General features: G+C 42.5%; 1 protein-coding gene across 1 annotated transcript in view; it reads left to right on the top strand.

The window, feature by feature from the left end:
* The first annotated feature begins 5,014 nt into the window (after positions 1-5,014).
* Positions 5,015-27,959, top strand: part of LOC100136270 (zinc transporter 6) — an 80,185-nt gene continuing 57,240 nt past the window's right edge. The window contains exons 1-4 of the mRNA XM_021613015.3: positions 5,015-6,255; positions 7,146-7,192; positions 7,456-7,542; positions 16,683-16,767. Coding sequence (XP_021468690.2) covers positions 5,997-6,255; positions 7,146-7,192; positions 7,456-7,542; positions 16,683-16,767 — 478 coding nt within the window. The 5' untranslated portion in view covers positions 5,015-5,996. The remainder of the gene's footprint in view (positions 6,256-7,145; positions 7,193-7,455; positions 7,543-16,682; positions 16,768-27,959) is intronic.

The raw sequence follows: 27,959 nt of genomic DNA, 5'->3' as shown, positions 1-27,959 counted from the left end.
TCCTAAGGTGCTGAGCTGTTGCACCCTCTACAACCACTGTGATTATTATTTGACCCTCCTGGTTATCTATGAACGTTTGAACATCTTGAAGAATGATCTGGCCTTAATGGCCATGCAGTCCTATAATCTCCCCTGGCACAGCAAGAAGAGAACTGGCCACCCCTCAGAGCCTGGTTCCTGTCTAGGTTTCTTCCTAGGTTCCTGCCTTTTTAGGGAGTTTTTCCTAGCCACCGTGCTTCTACGCCTGCATTGCTTGCTGTTTGGGGGTTTAGGCTATGTTCTGTATAAGCACTTTATGACATCTGCTGATGTAAAAATGGCTTTATAAATAAATGTGATTTGTAAACAGAAGACGGATGCCACAAACTTGTTGTCACTAAAAAATACTGTTGGCTGCAACTGTGTTAAAACTTGTTAAAACAGAGTATTATAAACACAGTAAACAGTATGTGTGTATTTTGCATTTGTGAAATTATTTTGAGACATGAAAGTAGAGGGATTTATGTTTCAAGAATCATACTGCAATTGAGAATCGATTCACGTTTAGATGGAACATTTGGCTGTTTTGGTTTCCTGAACCAATTCACCGTTTAAATAGAACCTTTAAGGACTTTGGACTATAAGGAGTAACGTTGTCACGTTCTGACCTTTATTTCCTTTGTTTTGTCTTTATTTAGTATGGTCAGGGCGTGAGTTGGGGTGGGCAGTCTATGTTTGTTTTTCTATGATTGGTTTCTGTTTCGGCCTAGTATGGTTCTCAATCAGAGGCAGGTGTCGTTAGTTGTCTCTGATTGAGAATCGTACTTAGGTAGCCAGGGTTTCACTGTTGGTTTGTGGGTGTTTGTTTCCGTGTGAGTGTTTGTCGCCACACGATACTGTTTCGGTTTTGTTCATGTTCACATTTATTGTTTTGTATTTTATAGTGTTCAGTTTATGTATTAAAGTAATCATCATGAACACTTACCACGCTGCATCTTGATCCGATCCTTACTCCTCTTCAGACGAAGAGGAGATTTGCCGTTACAAACGTTATGTTACTTTAGTACATTATTGGGCTAGGTATTACTGCACAGTTGGAGCTAAAAACACAAGCATTTCACTGCAAATCTGTGAATGCCACCAATCAATGTAGATTTTATTATGATTTGTGCAATAACCACGTTTCTATCCAGTTTTTATGCGAGTAAAGCCATACCATATACATTTTTTTTTAATCATGACAGTTATGATGGAAAAAGGAAGTTTTGGTACAATTTTATAAATGCCAACAGATAATTTGTTCGTGCGACATGGTGGATTTTTTTGCGTTGGTAAAATTAATAATGTGATAAATTATGGTGGAAAAGCCTTTATGGCCTAAATCAAATTTATTTGTCACATACACATGGTTAGCCGATGTTCATGCGAGTGTAACGAAATGCTTGTGCTTCTAGTTCTGACAATGCAGTAATAGCCAACGAGTAATCTAACCTAACAATTCCAAAACTACTACCTTATACACACAAGTGTGAAGGGATAAAGAATATGTACATAAAGATATATGAATGAGTGATGGTACAGAACGGCATAGGCAAGATGCAGTAGATGGTATTGAGTACAGTATATACATATGAAATGAGTAATGAAGGGTATGTAAACAAAGTGGCATAGTTTAAAGTGGCTAGTGATACATGTATTACATAAAGATGCAGTAGATGATATAGGGTACAGTATATACATATACATATGAGATGAGTAATGTAGGGTATGTAAACATAATAAGTAGCATTGTTTAAAGTGGCTAGTGATATATTTGACATCCATTTCTATCAATTCCCATTATTAAAGTGGCTGGAGTTGAGTCAGTGTGTTGGCAGGAGCCACTCAATGTTAGTGTTGGCTGTTTAACAGTCTGATGGCCTTGAGATAGGAGCTGTCTTTCAGTCTCTCGATCCCTGCTTTGATGCACCTGTACTGACCTCGCCTTCTGGATGATAGCAGTGGCTCGGGTGGTTGTTGTCCTTGATGATCTTTATGGCCTTCCTGTGACATCATGGGGTGTAGGTGTCCTGGAGGGCAGGTAGTTTGCCCCCGGTGATGCGTTGTGCAGACCTCACTGCCCTTCGGAGAGCCTTACGGTTGTGGGCGGAGCAGTTGCCGTACCAGGCGGTGATACAGCTGACAGGATGCTCTCGATTGTGCATCTGTAGAAGTTTGTGAGTGCTTTTGGTGACAAGCCGAATTTCTTCAGCCTCCTGAGGTTGAAGAGGCGCTGCTGTGCCTTCTTCACGACGCTGTCTGTGTGGGTGGACCAATTCAGTTTGTCCGTGATGTGTACGCCGAGGAACTTAAAACTTACTACCCACTCCATTGGAGTGGGTCTAAGGTGTCAGGTAGGGTGGAGGTGATATGGTCCTTGACTAGTCTCTCAAAACACTTCATGATGACGGAAGTGAGTGCTACGGGGCGGTAGTCGTTTAGCTCAGTTACCTTAGCTTTCTTGGGAACAGGGACAATAGTGGCCCCCTTGAAGCATGTGGGAACAGCAGACTGGGATTACTATCACGTCGAAATAAACTTGGAGTTTGGAGGTGGAGCAATTGAAGTCCTGGTGTTTGTGATGCCTGGCGTTTGGTGCGACGTAGAACCAGTGGTGAGCGTTGTGAAACAGAGGAGTCATTGTAAGTCATTTTGTGTTTTGAGTCAGAGTCTCTACCCGACAAAGTAATGTTAGGATATATCAGTTATCCTGTTAGAGCTTTTGCACCGAATCCACTGCACTGTTTTAGGTGCAATATTTATGGTCATGTCGCAGCAGTTTGTAGGCGGGAGATTCCAAGATGTGGGAAGTATGCAGGAGGGAAAGGGATAGAGGATTGTGTAATTTATATGCATAAAGTTGTTTGTGTCAACTGCCCATGTTGCTGAGGATCAGAAGTGTCCGGTGCGAGAGAGGCAGGTTGAGGTGCAAGAGTCAGAGTACTTCATGCGTAAACATGCTTAAACCACCTGACCAAATCCTAAAGCAATGGGACTCCTTAAATCTTTCTCATATTATTACCAATCCCACAAGGTATGACTCCAAACACCCAGAAAAGGCTATTCTTCTTTATGGTATCCTCACAAATAATCCTGATAGGTATCAGTCTGGAGTTTTCTGTAATGATCTTAGTGATCACTGTTAAACAGCCTGTGGCTGCTCAGGGAAACAACCTGTCCTGATTTGTCATAGACGCTTGCTAAAAAACTTGAATGAGCAAGCCTTCCTTCATGAACTGTAAAATGTAAAATGGTATAGAATCAGCTCTGTCGAAGACGCTTGGACCTTCTTTTTTTATATTTTCAGTGGTATTAACAAACACTCCCCATAATGAAAATGAGAATTAAAAACAGGTTCAGCCCCTGGTCAGCCCCTGTTTCGAACCGTGATCTTGCAGAGTTACTCCACCTCAAGAATTGCATTTGGCGAAAGGCTCGGCACACGCAAACTCAGGCTGACTGGCTCTCGTTCAGGCAAATGAGAAATAAGTCCACTAAGGCTATCCGGAAGGCCAAAGTTAGTTACTTTAAGGAGCAGTTCTCTCTCTGTGGATCTAACCCCAAGACATTCTGAAAAACGGTTAAAGACCTGTAGAATAAACCCTTCTCCTCACAGCTACCCATGTCCATTAATGTTGATGATGTGGTTGTTACTGACAAGAAGCACATGGCTGAGCTCTTTAATCACCACTTCATTAAGTCAGGATTCCTATTTGACTCAGCCATGCCTCCTTGCCCGTCCAACATTTCCTCATCTCCCACCCCTTCTAATATGAATATCCCAGATGCTTCTCCCTCTTCTTCCCTTGCCCCGCAACAAAGTTTCTCCCTGCAGGCAGTCACTGAATCCAAGGTGCTAAAGGAGGTCCTGAAACTTGACCCCAAAAAAACATCTGGGTCAGATGCTTTAGACCCTTTCTTCTTTAAGGTTGCTGCCCCTATCATTGTCAAGCCTATCTCCAACCTTTTTAACCTGTCTCTCCTTTCTGGGGAGGTTCCTATTTTCTTGGAAGGCAGCCACGGTTTGTCCTTTATTTAAAGGGGAGATCAAGCTGATCCTAAATGTTATAGGCATATTTATATTTTGCAGTGTTTATCAAAAGTGTTGAAAAAACTTGTCAATAATCAACTGACTGGCTTTCTTGATGTCTATAGTATTCACTCTGGTATGCAATCTGGTTTCCTCCAAATAAGGTTAAATATAAATATATATATATATATTAATAAAAGTGCAGTAGGTGTCGTATGCTGAGGCAGTGAAGAAAGTAGGGGAGGATGGGTCAAGAGTGAGGGATCCGCTCTGTGTGTTGTAGAGAGATAGGCCAACAAGTGACATATGCTTCATTAAGGTTGGCTTTTTAGCATTCATAGCAATGGTTATCAACTGTACCGCAAAAATGGAACGTAAATCCCGGAAAATATATGTTGTGGTGGCAGATGCAGAGAAGTATTTGGGAATACAAGATTTGACTTCAGAAGAGTTACAGGGTGTGTTGAGTGGTTGTGTCCCGTCCTCCCAGGCTATTGTGAAGGTGCAGGAGTAGATAGGGTCAAAGTAGGTGAATGGGGTAGTGTGTTTTTAATGGGTGTATGGTTAATATGAAGGTGTTTTATTTGTATTTATTTTTGTTTCCCATTTCCAAATGGGGGCGTTAATGCAACATACTGAACGCCAACCGCAGTTAAACTCCAAAGAAGAAGAAGAAACTTGGGAGTCACGCGATATGGTGTGTTGTCCTCCCCACTACCACTTGATCTTGGCTAGAAGGGATCCAGAATGTGTCAAATTAAAGTCATATTGACGTTTCGTAGCAGGTTAAGATAATTGACGCAACAGGTTAGAATAATTAACGTATCAGTTTAAGATAATTGACGCAACAGGTTAGAATAATTAACGTATCAGTTTAAGAGAAGTTGGTTAAGGTTAGGAAAATGGTTAGCTAAAATTCAAAAACAAATCTTTTTCCGTTAATTTGACAAATGCTGGATCCCTTCTAGCCATGACCCTACTACTCGAGAAACCATGACGTTTATTAAACTCTCGATAAAATAGATTATGATGAACTTCACAGGGCGGTGAAAGTGCATTGTGCTCTTCATACTGCTTTCCAATAAATAAAGAGGGTCTTATTCTGATGACATAAATGCTCGACTGCCGTTTGACAAAGAACAATATTATCGCTTATCATGACAATACCCTCACTGAGCCTAACCGCACTGTATCTGCGATCTTTGGCTAGACCGCACGCTCCAAGGCAGGTATTGTTGCTATTTAATGCAACAGTTTTTGTGGCAAAACTATCGGAAGAGTTGAAAATGTGATGGAAACATATTGAAATTCCTATTTTTATTCGGTACCTAAAAACGCAAGTGAAAATATAAATGTTGTGTGCACTAAATACGTCATCACGCACTGATTTTTATCCGCAAAAAGTCAATTTGGTGGAAACACTTCACTGGTGGGAAAATATGCATATTTTCTTTTTGTGGGTTCGAGAATCACGCTTTCAAAATAACTCCGACTTTAGTGCGTTCAAAACAACTGTTTACTCGAGAGGAAAAAAACGAAGTCCGACTGGGAAAAATCGATTTGAACGTTCATCCAACTAGACTTTCCAACCTGAAGATCACTGACGTCATGATTTGACCCCGTATTTTTCCTAGTTGCCAGATGTTTTGAACGCAGCACTAGCTATTTAAACCAACTGTGTCGGTCAATTTGGTGAATGTCTTCATGTCATTTTTATTAATACAGAATCTTATTTCTTATCAACCACTAACATAACTGCAATTTCAGCAGAAAGTGGGTCTTGAATGTATCAGTCAGAGATACGTGATTTCATTAAATTAGCGGGGGGGGTTTTTAGCAAAAGAATGGTATCTTCTCACCTGAAGTTGTATGACGCCCTGAAATCCCTGGCTGTAAAACCATGTAAACAATATTTTTTCGGGATAGCCAAGAGCTGGATCACGATAAGATGATATACAGATCTGTGAATTTGTGCAGGCACGCGCAACTAAGAGGTTCTCGAAAGTTCAGTCGATTTGAAGGGTCCAAAATGGCGATGGATGGAATGACCACATCTCCATCAGGACTATCGTATCACAATGTTGGGGACTTTTACCCCAGAAAATTCGGTTCCAAGCCGGACGTGGTGCCGTCCGGGGTGACCGAGAGGAAAGTTGGTCCCCTGGATAAACCTGACATGGTGGCGGTGGACGTTATCAACGATTCAGGTAGTTAGTTAGCTAACGTTGCCGGTAGCTATGTTATGCTAGCTAGCTAGCCAGCCAGCGCAATGTTATTGGTAGCTAGGGTAACGGTAAACTGGCTAGACACTGTTAGAAACCATAATCCGCAATGAAGCATCTTTCCACAGCTGTGTGTAGCTAGCTAGCTAGGTAAATCTTCACTGTAGCTAATGCATTGGCATTGCCATGTTATGATTGCCAAGACGATAAAACTTGTCAGCTAACGTGCTTTGCTAGAGAGAGCTTACCTGAATTCCGGGGAAAAGTTAACTAACGTTGATGACGTTTCATCTGCTAGTTAGCTGTTTAACATTAGGCCAGGAAATCAAAGCAGAGCTAGGTGGCTGACTGGCTATCTGCAGATTTCTTAAACATTTGCCACCTGCATCTTCTTGCTCCATGTCTTTGTCACATTCCTGATGGAGACACAATTGCACCAAGAGTTTACATTAACATAAAACACTGGGGACACACTGGCCTGCGGGTAAGTCTTAGGTGGAAATGCATTTTGAAAACCATGCATAATTTAGGTTCCAGAGTGGCGCAGCGTTCTAAGGCACTGCATCTCAGTGCTAGAGGCATCACTACAGACCCTGGTTCGATTGCAGGCTGTATCACCACCGGCCATGATTGGGAGTCCTGTAGGGCGACGCACAATTGGCACAGCGTCGTTAGGGTTTGACCGGGGTAGGCCTTCATTGTAAATACAATTTTTTTCTTAACTGACTTGCCTAGTTAAATAAAATTACAAAAAAATAATAATCAAACATGCATCATTCTGGTATCTTGAAAATAACGTTAGATGAATACTTTACTTTATATCAGTACTTTGTATCAGTGCTTTTCATAACCACATACTTTCTCTTCTTCTGCAGATATCCCAATGCACAGAAAAAAGCATGAAAGTGACATGTTTGTGCTGGTAAGTTTTCCTTTTTAAGACAAGTTGGGAGGCCTAAAGTAAAAAAATATGTGTGTGTGTGTGTATATGTATTTAATTAATTACTTACTGGCAAACTACTGTAGCTGAAGAAGAAGGATAAACACTATATTGTGAAGCCACTAGATGGTAGTATTATGTAAGACTTATAGCTTGTATCCCCCTACTTCTCTGCAAGCATTACAGGTTTCATCCTAATCTCTCACATCCTTTCACGTGACTGTGTTTTTGTGTGGTACCCACAGGGTACTATACACCCATTCCGGAAGACGCACAGGTCCTTCTTTGGGAAACTCTCTCAAGAATTCCGCTTGGTGACTTCAGACAGACAGGTAAGTTAGCAGAAGGGGTGTATGCATTCGTGTGTATTGCCTAATACACCTTGCTGTTTGCACACTCTGAAACAAATAAATAGTATATATTTTTATTCCTCTAACGACCTCTACAAGCCAGAATGTTCAATAAAGTTATATTTGAACTTACTCTACAGGTTGTCTGGGTGGTTGTTCCTTAAGTCTCACAAAATAAAATTAAAAATACCCACAGGAAAGTATTATAAACCCTAGTTTTTAGAACGTCGGTCTATATTTTCAATCTCCTGATGCAGTCGCAAGTGATGCACACTATGTAGAAAATAGTGTCAGTAGATTGAAACTACAAAGCGGAAATACAAGCTGACAGAACCATATACACACCAGTGTTCTGAAAAGTCAGGTTAATAACACTTTCCTGTGGATTTTTGTCTCAAATTTCCAATGGTAGAACAACAAAATCAGGGTACAACAGGTAGAGTAAGTTAAAATGAAGTTTACTCAACATTTTGAATTTATATATTAACACAAAAGTGGAAGCTTCCACACTCAGACTTGTAGAGGCTAGCATGTACATTAATATGCCTCCGGGACAAACTCTCCCGCAATGCTCTTTGTTTGGGAATTCCTCAATCCCCCTTCCCAGATGACCCTGACTTTATTATTGCACTGTTCTGGTAAGCTGTTTAGACATCTCATCTCGTAGGCAAGCGCCAAAACACCTCATGATAATCTTTCACTCAAAGGACTTCTCCATCACAGTGGGAATTGACAGGTCTTGCCAACCCAACTTGGCAAATAGAGTTTTCAGTAATCTGGTTGATAATGGACTTGTCCAGGAAGGCTCAGAGACTTGATGGAATTGTAGAACACGTGGGGTGGCGTGCAGAGTGTAATCTACTTTTTGGCCTACACCAAGGTCCTACTTTTACAAACAAAACCAGGAGTGGATTACAGTGCACAGTTTACAGAGCAAACAAATTCCAAGGCTAAACATTGATTGAATGTGAAAATGCCGCTCCCCTCATGGTATCACATCTAATTTGGGGATGCTCAGCCCGTGTCGTGCCCTCCTGTGCAGTGGGTGCAAAGTATATGTTGTCTTCAAGCCCATTAGAAATCGATGATAAGGCAGTGTTGATTTGTGAAACGCACAGCCTCCGGTAGCTCAGTAATAGCCATTTGCACAAGCCCAACTAAAGTTAATGGAGCTAAAAACAGTCACTAACTAGACCAGTTTGCGAATCTGCAATGATCAGGTGCCACCTTTTGTAGGGGAGAGTGGGGTAAGTTAAGTTTATTAAATATTCAGCATCACTCCGTCGAGAAATATTATTCATTCTAACAAAGAAATCTACATATTTCAGGGTGTTGTTTATACCTGGAAATAATCAGAATTCATGTAACCGTTACAGTTTTGAGAACATATCTTGTCCAAAAAAAGTGGTCTCTTGGCACAACTTACCCCGGGTATAGGGTAAGTTAAGCCGCCTACACATCTATTACCACTTCTTTTTTAAAACCATGTCTTATCTTTATTTCCCAAACACAATTCAATCACAATAGCATTTTGTTTTAAAAATATTTTTAAGCATCTTTTAACACAGGCTTAAAGCTGTAATATGTAACTTTTTGGGTGACCTGACCAAATTCACAAAGAAATGTGTGTTATAGATCTGTCATTCTCATTGAAAGCAAGTCTAAGAAGTGGTAGATCTGTTCTATGCTTCCCGTTCTTAAGTTTAGTTTTAGGGTCTTTAACATTTGGTTTTGTACACCAGCTGAAAATGATGGTAAAATGATTCTCTACAATATATTTTCTTGTTTAGTCACATAAATTGAAATTAGGCAAACTATTAGAATTTTAGCCACCAGGAAATGGCGGTGCAATTTCTGTGTAGTGCATCTTTTTAAAGGGATACGTTGGGATTTTGGAAAGGAGGCCCTTTATCTATTTCCCAGAGTCAGATAAACTAGTGGATACCATTTTTATGTATGAAGGAAGTTCTAGGTAGTTTCGTCAGCCAATGCTAACTAGTGTTGGTGTGATGACTGGAAGTCTATGGGTAACACAAGTTAGCATTGGCTCGCGAAACTACCTGTACTTTCCTTCATACTGGACACGGACATAAAAATGGTATCCACAAGTTCATCTGACTCTGGGGAAGTAGGTAAAGGGCCTCATTGTCAAAACACCCAAATATCCCTTTAACGCCTAACAAATGCTAGTTTTTAAAAAAACACTTAGCATGGGCCTGTTACTTCATATCCCAGCGATAATGCTTTCCGTTACATCTGGGAAGAAAACACTTCAATTTACTCAACTTGCTATTGGGTCAACTTACCCCAAGACAAACATTTAAACAGCTTGGAAAATTCCAGAAAATGATGTCATGGCTTTAGAAGCTTCTGATAGGCTAATTGACATCATTTGAGTCAATTGGAGGTGTACCTGTGGATTTATTTCAAGGCCTACCTTCAAACTCAGTGCATCTTTGCTTGACATCATGGGAAAATCAAAAGAAATCAGTCAAGACCTCAGAAAAGTAATTGTAGACCTCCACAAGTCCCGTTCATCCTTGAGGGCAATTTCCAAATGCCTGAAGGTACCACGTTCATCTGTACAAACAATAGTACACAAGTATAAACACCATGGGACCATGCAGCCGTCACACCGCTCAGGAAGGAGACACGTTCTGTCTCCTAGAGATGAACGTACTTTGGTGCGAAAAGTACAAATCAATCCCAGAACAACGGCAAAGGACCTTGTGAAGATGCTGGAGGAAACAGGTACAAAACTATCTATATCCACAGTAAAACGAGTCCTGTATCAACATAACCTGAAAGGCCGCTCAGCAAGGAAGAAGCCACTGCTCCAAAACTGCCATTAAAAAAAAGACTACGGTTTGCAACTGCACATGGGAACAAAGATCATACTTTTTGGATAAATTACCTCTGGTCTGATGAAACAAAAAGAGAACTGTTTGGCCATAATGACCATCATACCGATGGTGTGATGGTTGAGAGAAAAAGGGGGAGGCTTGCAAGCCGAAGAACAACATGAAGCACGGTGTGGCACCATCTTTTAGGGGGGCTTTGCTGCAGGAGGGACTGATGTACTTTACAAATAGATGGCTTCATGGGGAAGGACAATTATATGGATATATTGAAGCAACATCTCAAGACATCAGTCAGGAAGTTAAATCTTGGTTGCAAATGGGTCTTCCAAATGGACAATGACCCCAAGCATACTTCTAAAGTTGTGGCAAAATGGCTTAAGGACAACAAAGTCAAGGCATTGGAGTGGCCATCACAAAGCCCTGACCTCAATCCTATAGAAAATTTGTGGGCAGAAATGAAAAAGCGTGTGCGAGCAAGGAGGCCTGACTCAGGCCTGACTCAGTTACACCCGCTCTGTCTAGAGGAATGGGCCAGAATTCACCCAACTTATTGTGGGAAAATTGTGGAAGGCTACCCAAAACGTTTGACCCAAGGTAAACAATTTAAAGGCAGTGCTCCCAAATACTAATTGAGTTTATGTAAACTTCTGACCCACTGGGAATGTGATGAAAGAAATAAAAATTGAAATAAATCACTCTTTACTATTATTCTGACATTTCACATTCTTAAAATAGACTCCCCACTTTAACTGACCTAAAACAGGGAATTTTTATTAGGATTAAATGTGAGGAATTGTGAAACTGAGTTTAAATGTATTTAGCTAAGCTGTATGTACTTCTGACTTCAACTGTATACTGTAATTTCTGGACTATTAAGCGCACCTGAATATAAACCGCACCCACTGAATAAAAAATAAATAATAAATAAGCCGCAGGTGCTTACCGGTACTTTGAAACAAATTAACTTTACACAGCCTTTAAACGAAACATGGCTTGTAACAAAAATAAATAGGCCTTTAAACGAAACATGGCTTGTAACAAAAATAAATAGGCTTTTAAACGAAACACGGCTTGTAACAAAAATAAATAGGCTTTTAAATGAAACACGGCTTGTAACAAAAATAAATAGGCTTTTAAACGAAACACGGCTTGTAACAAAAATAAATAGGCTTTTAAACGAAACACGGCTTGTAACATAAATTTAAAAACATAGCAGTAAACAGTAGCCTACCAAGAAAGTCATTGGTCACTATCTTCCTCCTCCTGTGCACTGAAACCACTGAAGTCATCTCCTTCGGTGTCGGAGTTGAATAGCCTCAATTGCTTCATCCGATGTTGGATCGCTGCCCTCTTCAACACGCAGCAGTCCAACCTTTCGAAACCCGTTGATGATAGTGGATTTTTTGACAATGCTCCACGCTGTCAGCAACTCTATTTCCTTTTCCCACAGCCAGATCAATCGCCTTCAACTTGAAAGCTGCATCATATGCATTTCTCTGTGTCTTTGCCATGATGAGGGTGACAAAATGACTACCATAATCAGAATGATGGGAAGTTTGAGCGCGCTCGATTTACGTCACATTATGTGACGGTGCTCAGTTTTTTGGTGGCATGAATCTTGTGATCCATAAATTAGCCGCGTCATTGTATAAACCGTGAGGTTCAAAGCGTGGGAAAAAAGTAGCGGCTTATAGTCCGGAAATTACGGTACACTACCGTTGAAAAGTTTGGGGTCACTTAGAAATGTCCTTGCTTTTGAAAGAAAAGCACATTTTTTTTTTGGTCCATTAAAATAACATCAAATTGATCAGGAATATAGTGTAGACATTATTATTGTAAATGAGTATTGTAGCTGGAAACGCAAGATTTTTATGAAATGTATGCGTACAGTGGCCCATTATCAGCAACCATCACTCCTGTGTTCCAATGGCACGTTGTGTTAGCTAATCCAAGTTGATCATTTTAAAAGGCTAATTGATCATTAGAAAACCCTTTTGCAATTATGTTAGCACAGATGAAAACTGTTCTGATTAAAGAAGCAATAAAACTGTCCTTCTTTATACTAGTTGAGTATCTGGAGCATCAGCATTTGTGAGTTCCATTACAGGCTCAAAATGGCTAGAAACAAAGAACTTTCTTCTGAAACTCGTCAGTCTATTCTTGTTCTGAGAAATGAACGCTATTCCATGTGTGAAATTTCTGAAGATCTCGTATAGCGCTGATATTCCATAAAATAATCAACCGTTTCCAGCTACAATACTCATTTACAACATTAACATTGCCTACATTGTATTTCTGATCAATTTGATATATTAATAGGCAAAAACAATGTGCTTTTCTTTAAAAAACAAGGACATTTCTATGTGACCCCAAACTTTTGAGCGTGTGTGTGTGTGGGGGCACCCCTTCAAATTCGTGGACCGGTATATAAAATCAAGCACACAGCTATGCAATCTCCATTGACAAACATTGTCAATTGAATGGCCTTACTGAAGAGCTCAGTGACTTTCAACGTGGGAACATCATAGGATGCCACCTTTCCAACAAGTCAGTATATTACATTTTTGCCCTGCTAGAGCTGCCCCGGTCAACAGCAAGTGCTGTTATTGTGAAGTGGAACGTCTAGGAGCAACAACGGCTCAGCCGCGAGGTGGTAGGCCACAAGCTCTCAGAACGGGACCACTGAGTGCTGAACTGGGTAAAAATGGTCTGTCCTTGAATGGAACACTCACTACTGAATTCAAAACTACCTCTGGAAGCAACGTCAGCACATTTACTGTTCTGCTGGAGCTTCATGAAGCGGGTTTCCGTGGTCGAGCAAATGGGTTTCTATGGTCGAGCAGCCGCACACAAGCCTAAGATCACCATGCGCAATGCCAAGCGTCGGCTGGAGTGGTGTTTCCATTGCTCTCTGGAGCAGTGGAAACGCGTTCTCTGTAGTGATGAATCACTCTTCACCTTCTGACACTCTGACAAACAAATCTGGGTATGGCGGATGCCAGGAGAAAGATGCCTGCTGCCTGAATGCATAATGCCAACTGTATAGTTTGGTGGAGGAGGAGTAATGGCCTGGGACTGTTTTTCATGGTTTAGGCTCCTCCAGTAAAGGGATATCTTAACGCTACAGCATACAATGACATTCTAGATGATTCTGTGCTTCCAACTTTGTGGCAACAGTTTGGGGAAGGCCCTTTCCTGTTTCAGCATGACAATGCCCCCATGCACAAAGCGAGGTCCATACAGAAATTGTTTGTTGAGATCGTTGTGGAAGAACTTGACTGGCCTGCACAGAATCCTGACCTCAACCCTATCGAACACTTTTGTGAAAAATTGGAACGCCGACTGCGAGCCAGGCCTAATTGCCCCACATCAGTACCGACCTCACTAATGCTCTTGTGGCTAAATGGATGCAAGTCCCCGCAGCAATGTTCCAACATCTAGTGGAAAGCCTTCCTAGAAGAGTGGAGGCTTTTATAGCAGCAAAGGGGGGGGGACCAACTCCATATTAATGCCCATGATTTTTGAATGAGATGTTCGTCGAGCTGGTCTCCACATACTTTTGTTCATGTAGTGTACGTTTTAAGACCTCATATTGAAGCTTATAGAGAACCCAACTAATGTATTGAACAATGTTAAAAGTATCTACTTTTATGTAGATACAAGCATCATGAAACCTCAACGCAATAAATTAATTTGACTTGGTGAAAATCTGTTTTTTGGACTTAAGTTCCGTACCACTTTTTCCATGTGGTTTCTTCGTTTACGGACTCCATGAAATGACCTCTTCCCAAAGATTTGGTCAGATGATTAATTTTGTATATAGTTTCCTAGAAACACAGGTGGCTCAACATACCCTTTTGGCTCAACATACCCCTCTCTCCCCTACAGGTCAACTTTGGTTTGCCCCTGTTTTGCCAAGCCTTTGAAGCATCATCCATCACTTGCACAAAGACAAAGAAGTGGCTATTCCTAACACTTAGGACTTTAAAATAAGGTCTTCATGGAGGATGGATATGGAGATATTCTATTTTTCTGAGCAATTGTTTTAGTATAAAATAATAAAAACAAAATGTTTGAGTCAGGAAGACTCTGACTGGATATTGTAGCATACAATATAGCTTAGTATTTATTTTATAGTCTTTTTTTTGTGCTCCTCTTTATCAAGGGATCCAATAATTCCGGACCCCACTATAGGCTAGTAAGTATCAAAGGATCAGGGCTACATGTGAAACCGACATCACTGCTAGCTTAGTAGTATTAGCTTCCTCCCTGAGTACAACTTGGAGTAAACTGTCCGTACCACGGCTCAAACCCGGGTTCCTCTGCCGCTCTAACACGTACGTGACTGACATCCTTGACAACGTACGAACCAGTTGAGCTATAGAAAAAGGTCCAATTTAGATTGCACCATTGGCAACATTTTAAGCTGTGCAGTGAGCTTACGGCATGTTCTTATCTCCGTTACACATGGATATTGGATGGTATAAAGACCGGACTGTAAGGCTTCTGTCCACAGGGACACATTAAGGCTCTTGACTGATACCCTGCTCTCCACTGACTGTGTACAGCGAGGGTACATGGGGGTTCAATCCCCTCTTTAGGAATTATCTGTATGTGTTCCATCTGCCGGTGTACTAGCTAGCTCTGCTAGTGAAGCTCTGCATGCCTCTACCGAAGGACCAATGGGATGGCTAGCCTCGGGGCTGCACTGTCTGGGATAAGCTGCTTTTGGCTCCAAGCGGCCCATCTGCCAGAGGTAAAGGCCCTCATCTACAAGAGTAGGGACTAGGGAGAGAGTGTGCTGTGCTGTGACTTCTGACTACTCTCCCTAAAATCTGTATGGAAGAGGCACTGGGTTTGGTTTTATAGGAACAGAGACTGATTGAGGTAGTCATCTTAGTTCACTTCACATGCATGGAGAAGAGACTAAGTTTTCTGAAATGAAAGAGTTCTAGACTTGATACTTTTAGTGGAGAAAGTGGGGACTGTTGTCTTTCTTGATAAGGGTGTGATTGTGTGATACTTGAGGCTCACTGTGGCTGGACACTGCTCCGTCCATGCACCTACTAACAGGAGTCTTCTAGAATGATTCTGCTGTTGACCTGGCATTAAAATACAGTGGGTCCTCTCCCCCTGTGCTGTGGAGTAGGCCTATACTCTGCTGGATTAAAGGCATAACAGGGAAACTACTAGTCACACAGAGAAGATGCAGTCAGTCTAACTTCCATCACTACGGAGCTTAACAGTCACTTGGCATGTGTCCTGTATAATAATAAGCCATTTAGCAGACTTTTATCCAAAGGGACTTAGTTATGGCATGCATACATTTTACGCATGGGTGGCCCCGGGAATTGAAAACACAATCCCGGCATTGCAAGCGCCATGCTCAACCAACTGAGCCACACAGCAGCCATGGATAACTCAGGCTTATAATGCATGCACGTTGCGTGGCGCATGCTCGGGCTGATGATGCAGCATAGTGTTTGTCGCAAGCTGATGATGCAGTACTTTAGGTCGACACGTTATTTATAGATGATATATCAGCAACTATAGTCTGTGACTCAGGGAGGCTGAATTTCCTAAGGGTGTTTGCGAGTGTCACTCCAATGTCAAATTTAACTTAGATATGTGATGTCTTCAGTACAACCCTCAGGAAAAAGATGTGCTGACATGTTTACCTGCAATACCGCCGTCACCCAGAGGGTGTCAGTGTGTCATCTCGTGTGTTTTTCATGTGTGTCTGTTAGTGTGTGGTTGGGATGTGTTGTGCAGCATACTGTCGCTATGTTTGCACACACACACGGTCACAGCGTTCTGTAGGGCCCTGACGCCACAACAGGCCCACACACACACTTCAGCTCCTATCTCTGTCCCTGGCTCCGGCTGTCACAAGACGCCCTAGCCCTGTCATAACACTGCGCACCGCAGTAATTGTAGATTTCACAGCACTCCAAGGACAGCCTCTGACTCCAACACAAAGTGACAGGCCAAGCAGCAGTGGATGGCCTCGAGTTTGTACCGTCCTCCTCACATTTTTGCTTTCCATTTTTTACATGGTTTGTCTGATACAAAGCATTCACTGAATTACGGCGTAGATTAAAAATGTATATTTCTTTAACAGACAGGTTAGACACGGGCATAATATAACCTATCATCCACTTGCATTACCTGTTAATATCCCACTCCCATCAATCCTATACATCTAAAGGAATTCATTTGGTTTGGAAAGCTCTATTTAATGTTATGCTCTGTGTGTTTCAGTCATGGAGAATCCTGGTGTTCAGCATGCTGAATGTCTTCTGTACTGGTTGTCTGCTGATGTGGTGCAGCTCCACCAACAGTATGGGTGAGTAGTCCTCATCACGTGACCGTGTTCCACAAAGCCAGCCAGGCGTAGTAGAGGACGTCAGTGAGAACACTCTGTACTGACATTGTTCTGATATTGTGCTCTGACGTAATTCTGTTCTCCCTAAAGTTGTTCACCTAGGGCCATGGCAGTTCACACCATTAATAACTACTTAGATCTACTCATGATGTCCAGAGAGCGAGAGATCCCATATTATAGATTTAGTCACAGTCCTCTTGACCGAGGGAAATAGTAAATCATCTACTATGATCCGACCTCCCCACCCCCACATTGCAGATTAGATCTTTGCTGGTGTCGCAGTCTTGTTGTGATGATGATCATGGTGAAATCAGTGTGAAATCCTTTTATGATTAATCCCTCTGAAAATTTGTGCAATGAAAAACATGGCAACACAAGCAGCCTACACCAGTGTTGTGTGTCAGAGACACAGGAAATGGAGGACGTTCAGATATTGAGCGGCCCGAGGAATGCGACACAGACGTCAATAGCCAGCACAAATAAACCGCAGCACCAGGCAGTTAGACCCTTCTGCTCAGAGACAGAGGAGAATGGATCCACAGGACAGGAAACTGTTGGTACAATTCCTATATGGTGTTTATCCACACCGAAACCAAGCTGTGCTAATATTGAAGCCATTGAGGGTGAGAGAGAGTCTTTCCTCTGTGCTGTAATGGCATTTTCCAGCCTATATCTGCACAGATCAGCCTTGTGTTTAGGGAGATGGTAATGTGATTACCATCTGTTTATGGAGATGGTAATGTGCAGATCTCATAAGCTGCCCCCAATCTTACATGTCAACATCAATATGATATTATTACTAATTCAAGTAAAGGGATTTAAACAAATGTTATGCAATCATAAAACAAGTATGATGTCAGTCCCGCTGCAAATAGTTTGTGTTAAGCGTAAATCAAAGTCCACAGACGCGATAGTCTGGCGTCCCATTATGACTTACTGTAGCTACACGGCTCTGAGACCACCATCTGCGGAGGACGCACAGCCCGAAAGTTCACCTGCCCACAATTCCCAACCAACGTGTCTCCGGTACATTTCCTCTATTCATTTGAATGTGTTGACAGTTGGAGAAATTGCTTGAGCTGCACTGAGAATTTGAGAAGTATGAAAGCCAATGGTCCAATATTCTAGAACACTGCTGTGCGTACATGTTTGGAAATCATGTATTGTACTTATTAGAACACATATTAATTTGCCCAAGTTTACCATAAGACATGAACAGACTGTGTCAGTGATTTGTATTCCCTGGAATTTTCTGAAGAGGCAACGGTACTGGCATGTCCCTGTGTGTGTGGTGCTTGTATGTCTACCACTTTGTTTAGCTGTTTTTGGCTTTCCCAAAAACCTTTTCAATTTAAAGTTAACTACAAAGTAGCCTATGCCTACCTGGCAGAATCATGATTATTTTCTTAAATCCAGTGGGCATTTGTTTAGCAAACTCATATGTGCGCTACAGGAACACTGCTAACCAAACAGTGCTTGGTGCATTGTATAGAGATTGCAACGTTGTATCTGTGCCATTATGGCCCTGGTGACAGGCTCAATGGCGCTGCCCATGCTCTCTCCATTTTAAAGCAGTCAATTTTCTTATGTTTAAAAAAAAGTGTAAGGGCTAATATAGGTGACTTGCCGCTGCCGCCTGCCTTGCTGCGGTCTTGAACCAAATCTTGTCATTAATTTATGGCCACTAGATGGCAGTCATATTGCTTAAAGCCATTTACAAACTTGGCAAACCAATTGAAGACGAAAATGCTCTGATAATTGTCTGCTCGCTCCCAACCAATAGGAATCCCAACCCAATTGACTGCCATTGAAGGCTTCTGCCATTTGAAAGTAATCTCCATGCAAAATGGGTTATTTCCATGTAATGCTCTCTATACATCTTTACAGTGCATGCACACTTAAATTAAAGGGCAACTACACTCAATCAAAATGTCTTAGATTTTTCACAGACCTCAAAAGTGGTCTCCTGTGTGGTAAAATTAGGGCTGGCATAATTACAGTGTAACCTTGTAACTGACGGTTATGGATGAAGACCGCCATGAAAATATGATAATCGTCATGACCGTAAAACAAATGTATATATGTTTTGGTCGAACAAATCGCTGACTGAGTGACCACAATGCAGCAGCAGCAGCACCACATATAGAAATAGAATGAATAGAACAGGTTCAGAACCTCTTACTCTGGCAATTTGACTGAACTCATAGGTACACTCGCAGTGGTTGCCAGTATTGTGATGCAATAATTTCAATGGTAATGTAGAATGTCAATGTAGGCTAATTTTGCTGGGGGGCAATGAGGAGATTCTGAATCTTTCTCCCACAGCCCTTTTCCCCACGCGTTTCCATGGTAATTCCATTGTGTGTTGGAGTTCGATTGACCTCTTTACCGCATCCATGGCTGCTAGTCCACCCATTATGTCATCATTGACTTGAATGAGTTCATTGTTGTGAACTTAGAACATCCAGTCTAGTTTTGTTTCTATTAAGTGTGGTTTTGAAAAGCAAAAACCTGGAAAGATAATTTGAAAATCTGTCCTTCTCCCAACTGTATTTGTTTGCTGTGGTATCTTTTTGGTATTGAGTATTGTGATACTAAACCTACTATCAAACTCCAAATTATGATATTGTGACAGCACTAGTAGTATACAGTGGGGCAAAAAAGTATTTAGTCAGCCACCAATTGTGCAAGTTCTCCCACTTAAAAAGATGAGAGGCCTGTAATTTTCATCATAGGTACACTTCAACTATGACAGACAAAATGAGTGAAACAATTCCAGAAAATCACATTGTATGATTTTTAATGAATTTATTTGCAAATTATGGTGGAAAATAAGTATTTGGTCAATAACAAAAGTTTATCTCAATACTTTGTTATATACCCTTTGTTGGCAATGACAGAGGTCAAACGTTTTCTGTAAGTCTTCAAGGTTTTCATACACTGTTGCTGGTATTTTGGCCCATTCCTCCATGCAGATCTCCTCTAGAGCAGTGATGTTTTGGGTCTTTTGCTGGGCAACACAGACTTTCAACTCCCTCCAAAGATTTTCTGTGGGGTTGAGATCTGGAGACTGGCTAGGCCATTCCAGGACCTTGAAATGCTTCTTACGAAGCCACTCCTTCGTTGCCCGGGCGGTGTGTTTGGGATCATTGTCATGCTGAAAGACCCAGCCATGTTTCATCTTCAATGCCCTTGCTGATGGAAGGAGGTTTTCACTCAAAATCTCACGATACATGGCCCCATTAATTATTTCCTTTACACGGATCAGTCGTCCTGGTCCCTTTGCAGAAAAATAGCCCCAAAGCATGATGTTTCCACCCCCATGCTTCACAGTAGGTATGGTGTTCTTTGGATGCAACTCAGCATTCTTTGTCCTCCAAACACGACGAGTTAAGTTTTTACCAAAAAGTTATATTTTGGTTTCATCTGACCATATGACATTGGGGCGGCAGGGTAGCCTAGTGTTTAGAGTGCTTGTTTGTAGGTGACCAAATACTTATTTTCCACCATAAGTTGCAAATAAATTAATTAAAAATCCTACAATGTGATTTTCTGGATTTTTTTTCTCATTTTGTCTGTCATAGTTGAAGTGTACCTATGATGAAAATTACAGGTCTCTTATCTTTTTAAGTGGGAGAACTTGCACAATTGGTGGCTGACTAAATACTTTTTTGCCCCACTGTATGTTGTTTGTGTGGTGTCAGGACAACACTAGTTTGTGTGGTGTCAGGACAACACAGGTATGTGTTTGTATACTGTATGTGATAGGTGCTGTACAAGCTTGTGGATGTTGTTTTAGCTGTGTGTTATGAGTTTGGTGCTCAGACCGAGAGGAACGGTAGTGTAGTGGTCTGAGGATTTTTTTTATAGTGTGTCTGTGTGGCAAATTAGATCTCTTCCACATCTCTGAAGGTTTTCCAGTCATTGCATATTTACCCTAATGTGCTGGGCTGAGCATTTGGCTTCCGGTTCATTAGACCGTCCTCCTCTCTCCCTCCCCCTTCATAGTAAACAATGCCAGTGTTACAACAAAGCAAAGCTACACTGCTGTTGCATAGGAGATGTGTGTTTTTCATACATGCTCCGTACTGCCTACGGTGGACTAGTCATTCCAGTAGAGCATCATCAACTGAATGACATTGTGAAAACAAAAGAGAATCTCTAATTGAATTTGATACGATAATGTCCCAAAGGCATGCAGGCCGGAACCATAGAACGTGGGGTTTGCATAATTGGGCCGAAATTGGCCATGTCAGCGGCCATATAGTCACACAGGAGGAGGAAAAGCTGTGAGCCTGGTCTGAGAACAATCTGAAGTCCCCATCAGCAGCACCAAGCCTCATCCCTGTGACTGGTCCTAGCTGCTCATTTGTGAGAAAGCGGCTTCCTGAAGAGATCTCCTATTCTAAACTTGAGCAGGAGATGTTTTTCCATTACAAAACTCTAAAGTGGAGGGCTACTACTCCTAATCCTTCCTTGCAGATTGGATAGAATCAATGTTAGCTCCACAGAGTTTGACGCAAACCTGCGGGTAATCCTTCACTGACCCATAAGTTCAAGTGCAGCATTCGTGGTTGAGCGAGATAATGATTAACTAAGAGAAAATGTGACTACACTTAAATCTCATTGTCTATTTATGGGGGTTTCCAATTCAGTGACACTGAACAAAACACGAGGACTACATGCTGCATTTCTCTCTGACAGGTCTATTTATAGTGCATTTTCATTAAGCGGTTGTTAAACAAGCATGCATAACGCTACTTGGAAGAGAACATGTAATTAACAGTGGCATTGCAGGCTATTACTAGGCTTAGCATGTGAATACATCGAGGCCTAGTGATAGACTAGCACCCTCTCCAGCTGCCTCAGACTACAACAACAGGAGATGGGCTCCTGCCCTATGGGCCATTCTGGCTCGGGCAAGGCTACTTACTTTTTAGGCCTAATTTTGAGTATAAGGGCAGCATAAATCCAAAATAAATCCCTTTTTAATTATTTGGTGGGTGCTTATATTATGTTCAAGTGTGTATTATACTCATGTGTGAATTGGAATTGTGTTTTTTGTATATCCTAACTCCCCCTGAGACACCCTCGGAGAGAGAGGTTACGGCCAGGGTCAGCCATTATCAACAGCAATTAGGGTTAAGTGCCTTGCTCAAGGGTCTACGGCAGATTTTTCACCTTGTCAGCTTGGTGATTCGGACGAGTAACCTTTTCAGTTTACTGGCCCAACACTCTACCCGCTCGGCTACCTGCCGAGCGGGTAGATGTCATTAGCATGCAGCCTTTCAAATTCAAAAGGAAGACATTGCAGTGCAACAATTTTTTTGTTCCAGTTTCTCATAAATATACTAAAAAGGAAAAATGGATCTCTTAGGAGGCTACTTCCGCTGATATATAGGTACATTATTCTGTCTGTAGCTAATAGCTATGAACAATGGTGGAAAGATAATAGGTTGTAATTTACAGATTTGTTGCTAATTTCAGGAAGAAGAGCCATATGTACCTTTAAGGGATAGCAACCAGAAATGTATTTATATAGCTAGCAGATATTGTGGACCTGACAAAGATCCTCTGGATCAAAACATCATTAAAGGTGGTAATTATTTGGGAGTAAACAGTGTAAAGGCCTTTATGTTCTTTTCATGTATGTACCATTAGCCAAGCACGCACATTTTTTGATGAATGTGCGTGTGACCACAGCCATTTCTTCAACTGAAAATGTTCTGATTCGATAACAATCGATTTCCTTTCATTACCTATCTACAAAGTATCTGACGTTTCCAGGGATGACTCTTAATTGTATTTCCTTGATTCCTCGCATCCTCTCTCCTCACCTCCTTCTCAAAGCGCATTTAGTGTGTGTGTGTGCTTAACTGATCCTAAAGTGGTGCGCTGTTCCGTAGGCTGTCGGAATAAAACAGATGAGTCTACAGGAATGTTTGGTGTTGTCAGCTGGTCCAGATCAAATTTTGCACCGGAAGACTAGATAAAGTTTCAAGCTGTTGAAAAATGTCCATGCCTTAATTTGATATGCGTATCCCTCTTTTGTCAACACTTCTTTTAGCTGGATCAATAGTTGCCTGGGATTGTTGGTTGTGTAGGTCATTACAGACGAATACAAACTGACTGCAGTGTGCACTGGGTTATTGTTTTCAAGGCCCATGATCCTCTAGGTTTATTCCCTTCTTATACTGTTTGTTTACTATGGCAATTATTCTACTGAATTGATACGCGGGGATTATACTGGATGATTAGAAAGGGTTACTTTTAAGCATGTTTAATGCTCTGTTGTGATTCCTGGAAATTCAGGACATTTTATTTTCTGTCTTGATGGTGTTATGGAACGTAGTGACTGGCCTTGGTTCATAGTCTTGTTTTTATTTGTTTAATTCACAGTTTAGTGTGCAGTGTGTTTAGTTTCTGGAGAGAAACACACACACACACACACACACACACACACACACACACACACACACACACATACAACTAATCTTTGTGTTTGTTCTATGTGTGTGTTAGTGCATCTGATGTCTGTCTGCTCTGCTCCTTCATAGCAGACAGCCTCCTCTCAGAAGCACTATACTCTGGGACTGTGTGTTCCCACCGTATTTCTACAGCTGGGGGAAGCCAAGCGAAAGGAGGTCAAGTGCCTGTTCTGCAGGCTTATAAACACCCCCCCCCCTCCTCCTCCTTTATCCCCCTCTCATCCTTCCTCCTGCCCAGAGAGAGAGGGAGAGCTGAATGAAAGGGTTTACCCTGTCCTGACAACCCCCCCCCCAGTCTGAGCGGCTCGCTCAGTGTGGCTCTCAGGAGATTGGCATGGTGGCAAACTGTATGCAGATGCCTCCCCCCCAAAAAGTCTCTGTGGATAAGAGAGTGTGACTGTCAGAGATGGGAAGAGATTGTGTGTGGCACTTGAGGTTATCCTGTCTAGGCCCTTGCAGCATGTGTGTCCATGTGTTTGTTTGTTTATCTTTGTTTGTTTGTGTCTGTGTGTGCACGTGTGTGTCTGCGCTCTAGTGTGTCTGTATTTGGTGAAGGGAGAGTTAGTTAGTCCCCAGGCCCCTCCTGTTCTTCCCCGCTAGAGCACAGCTGGTGAGTCCCACAGGGCTGTGAGTAAAGGGAACAGTCCTACATTCAGATTCACTTTCTGTTCCAAACAGTTCTCAGCTTTGCCAATAATAAAACCCACTTAATTTATTCCCCATACAACCACATAAAAAAATAATATTAGGTGGGTGCTTATATTTGTTCAATTTCACACATGTACAAGTGTGTATTATACGCATAAGTGGATTGGAAATGTGTTTTTGCACATCCCAACTCCCCCTGAGACACCCTCGGAGAGATGGTGACATCTGCTTTACTTAGAATCTAACCCTGAACACTGATCTATAGCTACACTGATCAAAAAAATAAAGGGAACACTAAAATAACACATCCTAGATCTGAATGAAATATTCTTATTAAATACTTCTTTCTTTACATAGTTGAATGTGCTGACAACAAAATCACACAAATATCATCAATGGAAATCAAATTTATCAACCCATGGAGGTCTGGATTTGGAGTGACACTCAAAATTGATGTAATGTCCTTAAAACAAGTCAAAATGAGGCTCAGTAGTGTGTGTGGCCTCCACGTGCCTGTATGACCTCCCTACAACACCTGGGCATGCTCCTGATGAGGTGGCGGATGGTCTCCTGAGGGATCTCTTCCCAGACCTGGACTAAAGCATCCGCCAACTCCTGGACAGTCTGTGGTGCAACGTGGCGTTGGTGGATGGAGCGAGACATGATGTCCCAGATGTGCTCAATTGGATTTAGGTCTGGGGAACGGGCGGGCCAGTCCATAGCATCAATGCCTTCCTCTTGCAGGAACTGCTGACACACTCCAGCCACATGAGGTCTAGCATTGTCTTGCATTAGGAGGAACCCAGGGCCAACCGCACCAGCATATGGTCTCACAAGGGGTCTGAGGATCTCATCTCGGTACCTAATGGCAGTCAGGCTACCTCTGGCGAGCACATGGAGGGCTGTGCGGCCCCCCCAAAAATGCCACCCCACACCATGACTGACCCACCACCAAACCGGTCATGCTGGAGGATGTTGCAGGCAGCAGAACGTTCTCCACGGCGTCTCCAGACTCTGTCACGTGCTCAGTGTGAACCTGCTTTCATCTGTGAAGAGCACAGGGCGCCAGTTGCGAATTTGCCAATCTTGGTGTTCTCTGGCAAATGCCAAACGTCATGCACGGTGTTGGGCTGTAAGCACAACCCCCACCTGTGGACGTCGGGCCCTCATACCACCCTCATGGAGTCTGTTTCTGACCGTTTAAGCAGACACATGCACATTTGTGGCTTGCTGGAGGTCATTTTGCAGGGCTCTGGCAGTGCTCCTCCTGCTCCTCCTTGCACAAAGGCGGAGGTAGCGGTCCTGCTGCTGGGTTGTTGCCCTCCTACGGCCTCCTCCACGTCTCCTGATGTACTGGCCTGTCTCCTGGTAGCGCCTCCATGCTCTGGACACTACGCTGACAGACACAGCAAACCTTCTTGCCACAGCTCGCATTGATGTGCCATCCTGGATGAGCTGCACTACCTGAGCCACTTGTGTGGATTGTAGATTCCGTCTCATGCTACCACTAGAGTGAAAGCACCGCCAGCATTCAAAAGTGACCAAAACATCAGCCAGGAAGCATAGGAACTGAGAAGTGGTCTGTGGTCACCACCTGCAGAACCACTCCTTTATTGGGGGTGTCTTGCTAATTGCCTGTAATTTCCACCTGTTTTCTATTCCATTTGCACAACAGCATGTGACATTTGTCAGTCAGTGTTGCTTCCTAAGTGGACAGTTTGACTTCACAGAAGTGTGATTTACTTGGAGTTACATTGTGTTGTTTAAGTGTTCCCTTTATTTTTTTGAACAGTGTATATAATAGCTCCACGAGGTTTGCTTTTTTTCATAGACATTTAGTTTATAGGCTAGAACTAGGTAATGTGGTTCGTGGACAGTATGTTCAGTACAGCTAATGGCCTCATTACCTTATGTAATCTTTATCGAGCTACCTAATATGAGCTCATCTAATGGCAGCATCTGGTTTTGATGTTGTTAAATTAAGACACTTTGGTACTCCTGAGACATTCCATAGTCACAGACTGAGATCCACCCTGATGACAGGAGCCTATCCAAGCCAAGTCTGGTCAGAGACTGTTTATTCAACTCAGGGTTGGAGCAGGGGAAGATTTCACTACAACCTGGTGTGGAGCTCCTCAGAGGCCTGCTCTTGTACCCCTATTAATTTCTGACAGTCTACTTAAAGTGTGGAGTTCCAGCCTCTTTCTGCAGCCTCACATTACACAAGCCTATTAATTATTGGACAAAAGCCATGGTGGGGGGGGGGGGGGGGTTCAGTAACACCACACTTTGAATAGGTGAGAATTGTTATATTGTTGATTACAGCTAAAGATATTCATGATTATGTTTTCTGAAGGCTTTGTGGCTGTTTATACACCAACTGTCAAGAGTAAACTAGTGAGAAACCTTTGCATAGAACCTGAAAACAACTTCAAAGGTGTGGTTTTTGCATAGAAATACAATCTCATTCTATACCTTGACCATTATCAGAACACTATCTTACTTAATGAGTTGTGTACCATCTTCATTGTTTCCAATGAATGGTGAATTGAAATGTTGATCTCTGAGGTCTGGTTTTCTTTCAAACAATTCTCCAATGTTTTTTTGTGGTCAGCCGAAAGTTTCTTAGTGAGTGCTGGTAGTCGGAGCTAGTTCAGGTTGTGGTTACTGACAGGTCAGTTTTGATGGGTCAACTATCTCAACAATTGTGTGCTTATGTCTGTGTGCTGAACTATATACTGTTTGTTGTCACTGACTTCTCCCTCCCTGGGCCACTAAGGTGTGTGTGTGTGTGTGTGTGCTCCCAGCTCTTTGTACCAGCCAGCCCTGAATGCGTGTTTCCCTGGTCTCACATTCACCCCCTGTGGTTGTCAGCACGGGCCCAAGGCCCAGACCAGCCGCCGCTTCCTTTGCACGGCTCCCATTTCCCCTGCCAGGTGTTTCTGTGTAGTCAGTCAATAAAGCTTTTAGTTTACATATGGAGCGATCTATTGTTTTAATGTGCCACGTTGACAGACACCCGAGATGCCCTGGTCGATGCATGTTTCTCTGCGCAATGACAGCCCACTGCTGCAGTTTGCAAATCTCTCCTTTCAGAGATACCGTGTGTGTAACCTGTGTCTATGCGCCAATGCGGTTAGGACCCAGCAGAGCCTGGGCCAGCGAAAGGTGATACACACCCGTGGCCCAAAGGCCCGTCAACTTTTGCTTATCCTCCGATAACCAGGCAGCACTTAATGCCGTTAATGGGCTTTGTTCCCTGGGGTGGAACTGGGGCCGGGAGGTGGGGCTAGGGGCTAGGGGCTGAGGTTGGAGGGGGGGGGGGGGGGGGGGGGGGGGGGGGAGCTGGGATGGCAGCAAGGCACAGGGAACAGTCAGCCAATCAGACTGCTTTGGGCTTCTGCTCTGCAGACAACATTAAATATGCAGCTCCTGAGTCATATTCCTCCACTGCGCTCCTTCTCTCATTGATCAGGTCTGAAATCATACTCCAGTGACCTTAATCTGCACACATTATGCTCCATGTATTGGGTTCAACTCTGGAGGGAGCAGGTCCACCGGGCCTCTGGGTTATGACTACTTTTACTGCTCCATGCCGGACAACTGCTCTATGCCAGACAGCTGACCAAACCGGCTCCGCGCACCAGAGGCAAAATACCAAAACGAACTAAGCCAACTACATTCATTTGGGGACAGGTCGAAATGCATAAAAACATTCCTGGACAGTTAGCTAGCTTATTGTTGCTAGCTAATTTGTACTGGGAGAAAAACATTGGGTTATTATTACCTGAAATGCGTAATGTCTTTTTTTTGTAGAATATTTACCCTTTAAAAATATATATTTATTTTCTTTCACACGAAATTGTGAACGATGGCAGACCAAAGGGAGGGTGGTGCCGCTTCTCCTCTAGATGCTGTTAATTTATCTAAAACGTCAGGTGTATGCTGATGGTTATTGCCACGATTGTCAGTCATGTAGCTGCTGTACTGATAATCTCACTGCGTCCTTGCTGGGAT

Source organism: Oncorhynchus mykiss, chromosome 1 (assembly GCF_057628025.1).
Source record: "Oncorhynchus mykiss isolate SJ-2025 chromosome 1, ASM5762802v1, whole genome shotgun sequence".
NCBI lineage: Eukaryota > Metazoa > Chordata > Actinopteri > Salmoniformes > Salmonidae > Oncorhynchus > Oncorhynchus mykiss.
The sequence above is the reverse complement of the archived record's forward strand: the minus strand, read 5'-3'. Positions and strand labels throughout refer to the sequence as shown.